The sequence below is a fragment of the Perna viridis genome, chromosome 5, assembly GCF_037379345.1.
Source record: "Perna viridis isolate PV_CMFRI_1.1 ecotype Kerala chromosome 5, ASM3737934v1, whole genome shotgun sequence".
In the NCBI taxonomy this organism is placed as follows: Eukaryota; Metazoa; Mollusca; class Bivalvia; order Mytilida; family Mytilidae; genus Perna; species Perna viridis.
Window position 1 is genome coordinate 5,032,208 of NC_142449.1, and position 10,244 is coordinate 5,042,451.

The following is a 10,244-nucleotide window of genomic DNA, read 5'->3' on the forward strand; positions in this document are numbered from 1 at the left end:
GGAGAATTTGAACTTTGTCCTTTACACAAATCAAAGCATAGTTTAGCAACTTGTAGGGCGTTCAAGGCCAAAAGTTACGATGAGAAGAGACAGATTTTGAAAGACCATAGAATTTGCTTTAAGTGTTGTCAGTCGTCAAAACACATTTCACGGAACTGCACAGCAACGATCAAATGTAATCATTGTGACAGTAAAAATCATGTAACGGTAATGCATCATCCCGAGAAAGCCGAAATTCCTGATGGCGGGGAACGCTCATATCCTCAAACTTCGTTCGCAAACATTTCATCTAAGCGTACGTCTCTAAGTGATTTCAGTGGCAAGTCGTGTGGTAAAACCGTACTGGTTCGTCTGTATCCGAGGAATTTTCCGGAAAAAGTGATGAACGTCTATGCGATCTTAGATGATCAGAGCAATAAAACTTGCTAAACCAGAACTTTTCGATCAACTTGGTATTGACACTGATAAGCTTCAATATACAATGTCGACATGCGCTGGTCGAACAGTAATGTCAGGAAGATATGCTAGTAACCTCATCGTCGAACCTATTACTGGTGACAATAGTTGGAATTTACCTTCAATTATAGAATGTGCTAATATCCCTAACGAACGTTCAGAAATCGCTACACCAGATGTTGCGGCATCCTTTTCGCATCTGAAGGAAATAAGTGAATACATACCAATACTAAACAGCGAAGCTCAGATACAACTGTTGATCGGACGCGATGTTCCAGAAGCACATCACGTTTTGAAACAGATTACAGGTCCCAAAGGAACTCCATTTGCTCAGAAACTAATGTTAGGATGGGTGATTGTGGGTGAGATTTGCTTAGGACAAGTTCACAAACCAAAGACTATAAATGTAAATAGAACTCATGTGATGACCAACGGTAGAGGAACGATATTCGAACCCTATTTGTGAAAGAACGTGTCAAGAAGGAAGTTGATACAAGACAACAAAGTGAAAATTGGTTTTCGGATGGTGACGTATTCCGTAAAACTAAGGACGATGAAAAGGTAGGAATGTCAATAGAAGATCGGGAGTTTCTCTCTATGAATTCGTAAAAGACTCTAGTGACCACTGGTCAGCTCCATTGCCGTTCAAATCAAACCGTCAACGTCTACCTAATAACAGGGGATTGGTATTGAGACGAGCTCACACATTAGACATTTCGCTCAAAAAGGACCAGACGAAACGTGCTTATTTTGTTGAATTTATGCGTAAAATTATCGACAACAAAGCAGCTGAAGTAGCTCCACCTATTAGTGATGATAAAGAATGCTGGTATTTACCCCTTTTTGGATAGTGATGATAAAGAATGCTGGTATTTACCCCCCTTTTTGGAGTCTACCATCCCAACAAACCACATCAAATAAGAGGCGTATTTAACTCATCGGCAACTTTCAAAGATGTGTCTCTAAATAGCATTATGATGACCGGTCCGGATTTAACAAATAGTCTCTTAGGCATTCTTCTACGAAAGGAAAGATAAGATAGCTGCAACATTCGACGTTGAACAAATGTTTTATCAGTTTTTCGTGAATGAGAATGATAGAGATTTTTTGCGTTTCTTCTGGTATAGAGACAATAATCCCGACAACCCTCTTATTGAATATCGCATGTGTATTCATGTGTTTGGAAACTCTCCCTCTCCCGCTGTGGCTACATATGGACTAAGACGCACAGTTGAGAATTGTGATCAATTGTATGGATCGGACGTCAAGTCGTTCATCGGTAGAGACTTCTATGTGGATGGTGGCTTAATTTCGATGCCGGATAGTAATAAAGTCGTAAATCTAATTAAACGAGCGCAACAACTACTAAGAACGGACGGAAACATCAGACTGCACAAAATTACGTCAAATAGTGCCGATGTTATGAAACCATTTCCGGTCGAAGATTTGGGAAAAGAGATAAAAGACCTGAATCTCGGTGAAGATATTTTTCCGATTCATCATAGTTTGGGATTAGAATGTGACTTGAATACCGACAATTTCATATTCAGTCCATTGGAAGACGACAAACCTTTCACTCGCAGAGGTATTCTCTCATCTTTGAACAGTATTTTCGATCCGATTGGATTTTTGTCACCGATTACGATAAGTGGTAAAATTTTGTTACGAGAAGCATCGCCACCTGGAACTGACTGGGATGAGCCTTTATCATCTGACTTTCCAGATAAGTTGATTGCATGGAGAAATTCAATTGTGACATTGAAAGACTTTCGTATTCCACGCATGTATTTTCCTCGCTCCTTCAGTGAGATGAACAATCTTGAAATCTTGGTATTTTCTGATGCCTCTGAGACGGCTTTTTCTGCTTCTGCGTATTTACGAGGTGTCGACGATGAAGGACAGCTTCATATAGGATTTCTCATGGGTAAATCGAAGCTTAGCCCAGCAAGCAGGAATACGATACCCCGACTTGAACTTTGTGGTGCAGTCATGGCTACGGAAATTGCTAGTATTGTATCTGACAATTTGGATATTCCTCTTTGAGCAATCAAGTATTTCTGTGACAGCAAAGTCGTATTAGGTTATATCGGGAACAAGACGAGACGTTTTCATACTTACGTGTCAAATCGAGTTGATCGTATACTCAGAATGTCAGACTCGTCACAATGGAATTTCGTACCAACGCATCAGAATCCAGCCGATAGTGGAACTAGATTTTATCTAATCTGGAAAGCGACGATTATAACACTTGGCTAAATGGTACACCATTTTTGACAATGTGTGGTAGCAATAGTTGACTCTTATCTTCTTTTCCGCTTGTAACTCCGAATCTGGATAAGGAAGTGAGACCGGAATGCAATGTAAACGTAACTAGTCTTGATACTTCTGGATCAATCGTCGATCGTTTCGAGAACATTTTAAGTTGGAAAAAAAGCTTGTCAAAGGAATAGCCTGTTGAAACACATCGCTAGGAACTATTGATCAGACAGTCAGCCATGTAAAGGATGGCATGTTTGCGAACATTACATATCAGTTGATGCAATTAAAGAAGCTGAACAATATGTCATAAAGGAAGTTCAGAAATCAGTATTTGCACAGGAGATAGACTTACTTACACAAGGACAAAACGTTTCATCGAGATCATCGATTAGTGTGCTTTCATCATTTATTGACTTATCAGGACTAGTTCGTGTCGGTGGACGATTAAGTAAAGGTACAGGATGTCTTCCGACAGGAGAAATCAACCCGATCATTATTCCGAAAAATTCACATGTCGCAAAATTACTCATAGATCACTACCACAATGCTGTGAAACATCAGGGTAGACATTTTTCGGAGGGTGCTTTGAGGAGAGCTGGTTTCTGGATTATCGGTTCAAAGAGATTGATATCTTCATTCATTCAGAAACGTGTAGTATGTCGAAAGCTTAGAGGAAAATTCCAAGAACAGAAAATGTCTGATTTACCCCAGACTTACACCGGGTCCACCTTTCACGTATGTGGGTCTGGACACCTTCGGACCCTGCAACGTATTGACCCGCAAGACTAGACAAGGATTATCGAATAGTAAGCGATGGGCTATTCTTTTTACGTGCATGACAACCCGGGCAGTACATATTGAGCTTATCGAGTCAATGAGCGGTTCATCGTTCATAAACACTCTCCGAAGATTTCGGTCAATTAGAGGACTGGTCAAAGTTTTTCGTTCTGACCGTGGATCAATTTTCATTCAGGTGCAACTGACAATCTAGACATAGAAGCCATTCATGTGGAGGATAAAGCCGTCAAGAACTATCTTTGTGAAAACGGATCCGTTTGGAAATTTAATCCTCCCCACTCCTCACACATGGGAGGAATGTGGGAAAGGTTAATTGGTGTGACAAGGAGAATATTAGACTCAGTTATCTTAACATCTTCGAGCAAAACATTGACAAATGAATCTCTTCTTACCTTCATGGCAAAAGTTGTAGCAATCATTAACTCTAGACCAATTGCTGATATATCATCGGATCCTGACATGCCTTTAATTCTAAGTCCATCGATGCTTCTTACCGGAAAACAAGATTACTTACCTGTCTTATTGGACTCTTTGAACATGAAAGACATTTATAGAGCCGAATGGAAACACGTCAAGATGCTGTCAGATATCTTTTGGAAGCAATGGAGGTCGGACTATTCACATTCTCTGCAGAAGCGACGGAAGTGGCACAATGACAATGAAAACTTGAATTGTGGTGACGTAGTTCTATTACGAGACAAGACTCTTTATAGAGGTGAATGGCCTGTTGGAATCATTGTTGAAGCCATCGAGAGCGATGATGGTAAAGTGAGAAAAGCTAGTGTCCGCATTCACAGGGACGGCAAAAATGTGACTTACACAAGACCAATTAGGGAAATGGTTTTGTTGGTAGATAAATCGTGTGACACGGACAATTGTCAGAGAATTATAACATTCAATAGGTGTTATTTTGTAATAATTTTGGTTCATTTGTGACATTAATGGTTTAATATCAGACGGGGAGTGTTCTGTTACCGGGTAACAATTTATTTTTCAATTCTAAACATTTTCTTATTTTTAGCAATAATTATTTGAGATCTGTTCGATTTCTATTATAGATGTTTCATTCCCCGATAATAAGTTTCCTCATGTTAACAAACCACGTGGACATAAACGATCAACAATTCGTTTAAATCTATGATAGCTCACGATGTAAGTTAAATTTTATTTTTAGTTTACAATATTTATGTATTAAGCATTGTTATAAGCCTATTTTTTTCATATAGGATAAGCCCCAGAAAGTCAATTTAAGAGACGTGTTTATGAAAAATGTATGGAGCGCCTTGTGGTGCTATTTATGGTTTTTGATTATGAATTATATTTTTTGCGTTATTATTCCATATTTCACTTACCCAAACCTAATTATATGATTTTTGCAACCTTAATTATCCCTTAACCGAGATTTATTTTGAAATGTTTGGTTTTGCACCTCTCCTCGCTTTTTTCGTTTAAAAAATGTACGGAAAGCCAAAAGTGTCACCTTGGTAATTTTTTCTACGTTATTTATTGTCAAATATTTGTCAAAACACGTGTCTCTATGCTATATTTGAGGGGTATATATACTTGATAGATCTGATGTTTAATCATATGTTTTTTCTTGTTTTTGTGTTTATTGTATTTTTCTTTTCATTTTAGTTAGAATAGTGAACTTGGAATGTGTTCCTTTTTCTTTTGTAGCTTTTTACCGCTATCATTGTTGAATAAAGCTGTTCTATGAGACGATGTTGGTTATGCTATCTGCACTGCGGCAGAATATCGAATATTTTAATTGATGTTCGTATAGTAGAAAAAACAGATATGGTAAAACGTAACATATGTACCAGCGAATAACCTTGTACAAAAAAGTAATCAACGTGCTCTTAGCACTGGAGGTTTGTGATTCTAGCAAACTTTCAAAGATCACATGACGTAAAATAACACTGATACATTTATCATATTTGTGTTTTCCATAATATTTTAAACTGTTTTTGTTTTTCTAATTTGTGGAAACTGAATGTCAATACTTTCTACTGATTTCTATATCTCCTAATCCCCTTCTCACTTAAAACTGTTTAATTCACTATGGCAAGATCCACCTTCTTTCCCTTCTTTTAAGTGTTTTTTTTTTATTTTGCATCAACATGTAAATAAAGTACTTCTCATTACAAAATCAACAAGCTTGTTACCGACAATTTAATTTAAAATTTGTGTACCGGAGATATATGCCGAGTCATCTTGTTTATATGATTCCATGCAGAAAATTGGATATATTACTGTGTGAATTTTATGGTAATTTTATTTGTCATTTCAGTTTATGTTTTACCTTATATTAAAGGGGGATTGTTAAGACCAGCCTTACAAAACTAGTTTAACCCCACCACAGATATGGGCTTGTCGTTGGTCATTGATGTGTCTTCGTGTCGTTATTTAACGTTTTAGTTTATTTTTTTCATCGTTCTGTTACGGTGGATTTCATCACTTTTTGTTGTCGGGCCTTCTAGAGCTCACTTAAAGGCTTGTTTACACTTATTGAAGACCTTTGGTGATCTCTGTTTTATAGAGGGTATACGAGGTGCATTTGTACCGTTCATCTGTCTAAGATTTAAAGGAGTACACAATACTCTGACCCATCACTTTTATCTCCTTATATTGGTCTAGCATGAAAGATCCTTAAATACTACGCCACCCTTTGAAATTCTTATTTTTCTTAAACGGAGCAGCGAACATCCTTAACGTAAACTTTAATTTAACGTTGAATAAGCCAGTAGGTTTGTTTGGCTAATAATCATTGTATTGTTTTGCAATTGAAGTCGATTGATTGGACTTTTGTATGACCACTAATTATGTGTGTGAGATTTATGAAAATCGTTTATTTAGACGAGAACATTTCTTATTGCAGGATCATATCTCAGGATTTAAGTATTAGCTTTAAATCGTCTAGGTTTGTAAACGATATGCTGTGTCTCTCTTTACAATCAATTCAAGTTTACCCCATTATTAATAGTCTTATTCTTCCATATTGTACCATTTATATATGTGTCTTGCTTTATATACTGGATCACCTCGTCTATATATGCCTTATTTTTTGTCTGTCTTTCTTATAGACTTCTATTTTTATGTTGAGTTTAGCTGTTTTTTCTTAAAATTATCTCTTTTTTTGTTACCTCTTATTTATTTACGGATTTTTTACTTTGTTTCTCTAGATTTCGCTGGTAGACTTTATTTATATTAACAAGACAATGACAAATGATACTAGCATTAACATTATAAGTTCAGAATTATTTTTCAATAATCGTCCTGTTATCGATGATATTTGGTGGAAACGTATGTTTTATGTCAGGGGCAAGTTCTTCCATCTCCTCTAGAGGTTTTTGTCCTTTTTTGGACTGTTTAGAATATATCTCTTTACCTTTTGGGTAGAACTGTCCGGTCTTCCTTTTGATACGACTGTTTCCGTTCTGAAAGTGAACATATATCGTCATTATAACATACTAAAATAATACATCCATGCATGAATGCTAATTGATGACTAGAGAAGTAGTAAAGCTTAAAAAGGACTTAAATACACTTCCTGTTTAGGTTCCACATTTTATCGATATATTATCTTAAAAGAGTAATCAAGGGAACCAAGGTTATGGCGGTAATCAAGCAAAAGAATGTAATCCAGGGACAAAGACCAGACATAGAAAACAGACATACGCAACAAAGAACATAAAGTAACTAAAATCATAAATACAAAGTAACAAAAGCAAATGAGCAACTCAACTAAAACATTGGAGCATGGACCAGGTGCACCGGTAGGGTATGCTCCTTTGCTTTTCTAGAAACACCCACCGAGTTTCTCATAAAAAGTGAAGTCCGGGGTTGTCGAAAGAGGAAAGGAAAACTATGACACGTTGAACAAATCAGTTTTCATAGGGATCTTAAACCTACTTGTGACTATGCGATGACAATCATAATAAAGATATCAGTATTACCTGTATATTATTAAATGCACCTTTCTGTCCAATAAACTGCAGGCATTCATGTTTAGAAAATACTTCATTAGTGCGCTGGTCTCTATATGAACATTTAGCAACACTGGACAAACCACTATCCACAATGGACATTGTCAATGATATGAATGTGAATAAGTAAAGCAGTAACATCTGAAATGTAGAAGTTGATTACATTTCAACAGGATTTAGAACAAAGCTTCGTTAATTTAAGCGTGGAAATATAAGTAAAATATCGAATCATCAAACCAAAAACAATTTGAGGACATTAGAATCCAATAGACATGACCAATGCGAAATCGTGTTTAATCGTCTATAATTTTTTGTTTTTGTTAAAATGACTTTTAACAAATTTTTGTCAAATATGTATGAATGGAAGAATGAATCATTGATTCGATTATCAATACTGAAAATGTTGCCTTAAAGTATAAATTTTACATTGATATGCGTACTTTGCTGTTGTCTACACCACTGATCTCAAGCGTTAACTATTAATATTTTTCTTTTTATGTGTGTTTTTTTATAATTAAATCTCATGATATTACGATATTACCTTACCTTTGACAATGGCTAAACATATATCAGCATTTGGTGGGTGGCATCGCTTTTAAAGCGAGATTGGTCCAGGCAAAACACTCAGTGATATCAATTATTACATGACATTGATATATTTATCACAAGTATAACAGGAAAAGTCATATACAAAATGCTCTATTTGAAGGATATTCATGTGTATAATTTCAACATCTGATGATATTTTATACAATATAAAAGCTGGTAATTTTTAGGGGAGTTTGTTCTTTTTTTTTCATTATTGTTGTTGAATAGGCATTTCATATTACAGTCGACTGACGTATGTTAGAGCTTTTTTGTACACGTCTATTTTGGCAAAGTACCTATAAGGAAAACTCATGTAGTATAATCATAAATAATTTAAGAATGCAATATTTAAAATACATACATACATACATACGGGTCTGAAAAATTCGGAAAATCCCAACGATGCAAGAACTGTCAAATTCATGATGTAAATTTCTGTTATTCATTCCATGGGATTCGAACTCGTACCGCTGTGACATCTATCGTAACACTGCCTGAATTAAGTCCAGCACCCCAGAACACTCGGCTAGTTAGGCTATGTCTTCTATATAATTCATATACATACCTTATAAACCTTTCAACTTATTTCTGTATATCTTAATCCTGCAATCCTTTTCACAAAACATCTGAAGTGTAAAATTAGTCAAAAAGTGTCAAAATAGATCTCAAGTATTGTGACGTTATAACTGACGACAGACTTTACGCTTACGATTTTTGTGGAATCGACCACAGAGCTACAATTATCTTATCCTTTATATAACTTCAACTTGACTTTTTATGAGCAACTCGGCGGGTGTTTCTAGAAAAGCAGAGGACGCTTACCCTACCGGTGCACCTGGTCCATGCTCCCAGGTTTTAGTGGAGACCGAGTTGCTCATTTGCTTTTGTTACTTTGTATGTATGATTTTAGTTACTTTATGTTATTTGTTGTGTATATCTGTTTTCCATGTCTGGTCTTTGTCCCTGGATTACATTCTTTTGATTACCGCTATAACCTTGGTTCCCTTGATTAATCTTTCAATAACATTTTTTACTAGGCTGTAAATCCTATTGGAATCATACACTTTTCTTCAAAAAATGTTTTCTTCTGCTTTTGTCCGGGGTAGACGAAAAAGGAAAGGAAAACTCTGACACGTTGAACAAATCAGTTTTCATGGTGCAGATTGATACATCGTAACGATCCATGAGTTCATGAAGACGACCATAACATTTCTGTAGTGATGACTTCAATCTTGCAGCAGCACAACCCTGTTCCAGACGCCTAATTGTAAGAAGTCTAGCTCGATACTAAAAGTCTGCGTAGTTACGGCGAGCTCTGGCATAACGTATGAGTTGTGATGTGAAAAAAAAATGAGGTATCATATGTATTGTGAACTGCAAGGGTTTTTTTTCGCAATGTGACGTTATGTACAATTGAAATGCATTTGTCAAAACCTTTTGTGCACCGTGTTTAGTAATAATGTTTATAGTAAAGTTTTCCCCCTTTACAGGTCCACATGTCATTTATTTATTGGTTTTAAACCATTTTGCTCAACTGGAAGCATGATATATTTATTAGTTTAATTAACATTTTTTTTCAGTTGTATTTTTTTTATATTCGCATTTGTATATGTACATGCAATTTTAATCTCCCTTTTTAGTTGTACCTTTAGGTACATGGATATGAAGCCATTGTTTCTCAGAGAGCTTTTGCCTGAAAATTGCCCCATAACACATCAATATGTAATATCTAAACAGGACGGGTTGATTCTATATAATGCAGAAGAGGTTTTCCTTCTTTTGAGACTTGACCGTTTTCATGACGATTTTGTTCAAGTTAATCCCTCTCGGTTAAGTTGTCACTGCCTTTATAAATTAGTCAAACATTAAATGTTCTTTTTAAAATTAGGATTTTCTCGAGCGTTTTGAAATCCGTGTGTGGTTACATTCCTTTCTACATTATAGTGAAACTAATTAGCCCACTTCCTGGCTATTAAGATATATCTATCCACTGCACAGTATGGTCAATGTAAGAATTATGAATTAGGCTGTATTTTATTGTTCTTGTAACAAAATCAAAAGCCTATAATTAAGCTTTTTATAGTAAGTTGTTATACTGATAGATCTGTTTGTTTTCCCTTTTTTGTATATTTTGTTGAATTCACGTGTGAATCAATT

General features: G+C 35.8%; 2 protein-coding genes across 2 annotated transcripts; one reads left to right on the forward strand and one right to left on the reverse strand.

Annotated features, from left to right (window-relative positions):
• The first annotated feature begins 403 nt into the window (after nt 1-403).
• LOC148615696 (uncharacterized) lies at nt 404-935 on the forward strand. The gene has a single exon (XM_088582200.1). It carries the CDS (start codon nt 404-406, stop codon nt 920-922), a length of 519 nt encoding a protein of 172 aa, XP_088438326.1. The 3' UTR covers nt 923-935.
• Nucleotides 936-6,702: 5,767 nt separating this feature from the next.
• On the reverse strand, nt 6,703-8,159 carry LOC148615697 (uncharacterized). Its single transcript, XM_088581557.1, has 3 exons — nt 8,046-8,159; nt 7,470-7,640; nt 6,703-6,950 (listed from the first exon to the last, which is right to left on the reverse strand). The coding sequence occupies exons 2-3, from the start codon at nt 7,638-7,640 to the stop codon at nt 6,771-6,773; spliced, it is 351 nt and encodes a 116-aa protein (XP_088437683.1). The 5' UTR covers nt 8,046-8,159; the 3' UTR covers nt 6,703-6,770.
• Nucleotides 8,160-10,244: the final 2,085 nt, after the last annotated feature.

Coding starts and splice junctions, on each gene's coding strand:
- LOC148615696 (XM_088582200.1), top strand. CDS start 404: ATGATCAGAGCAATAAAACTTGCTAAACCAGAACTTTTCGATCAACTT.
- LOC148615697 (XM_088581557.1), bottom strand. CDS start 7,640: ATGTTACTGCTTTACTTATTCACATTCATATCATTGACAATGTCCATT. Junction 6,951..7,469: donor GTGCATTTAATAATATACAG/GTAATACTGATA, acceptor GTTCACTTTCAG/AACGGAAACAGTCGTATCAA.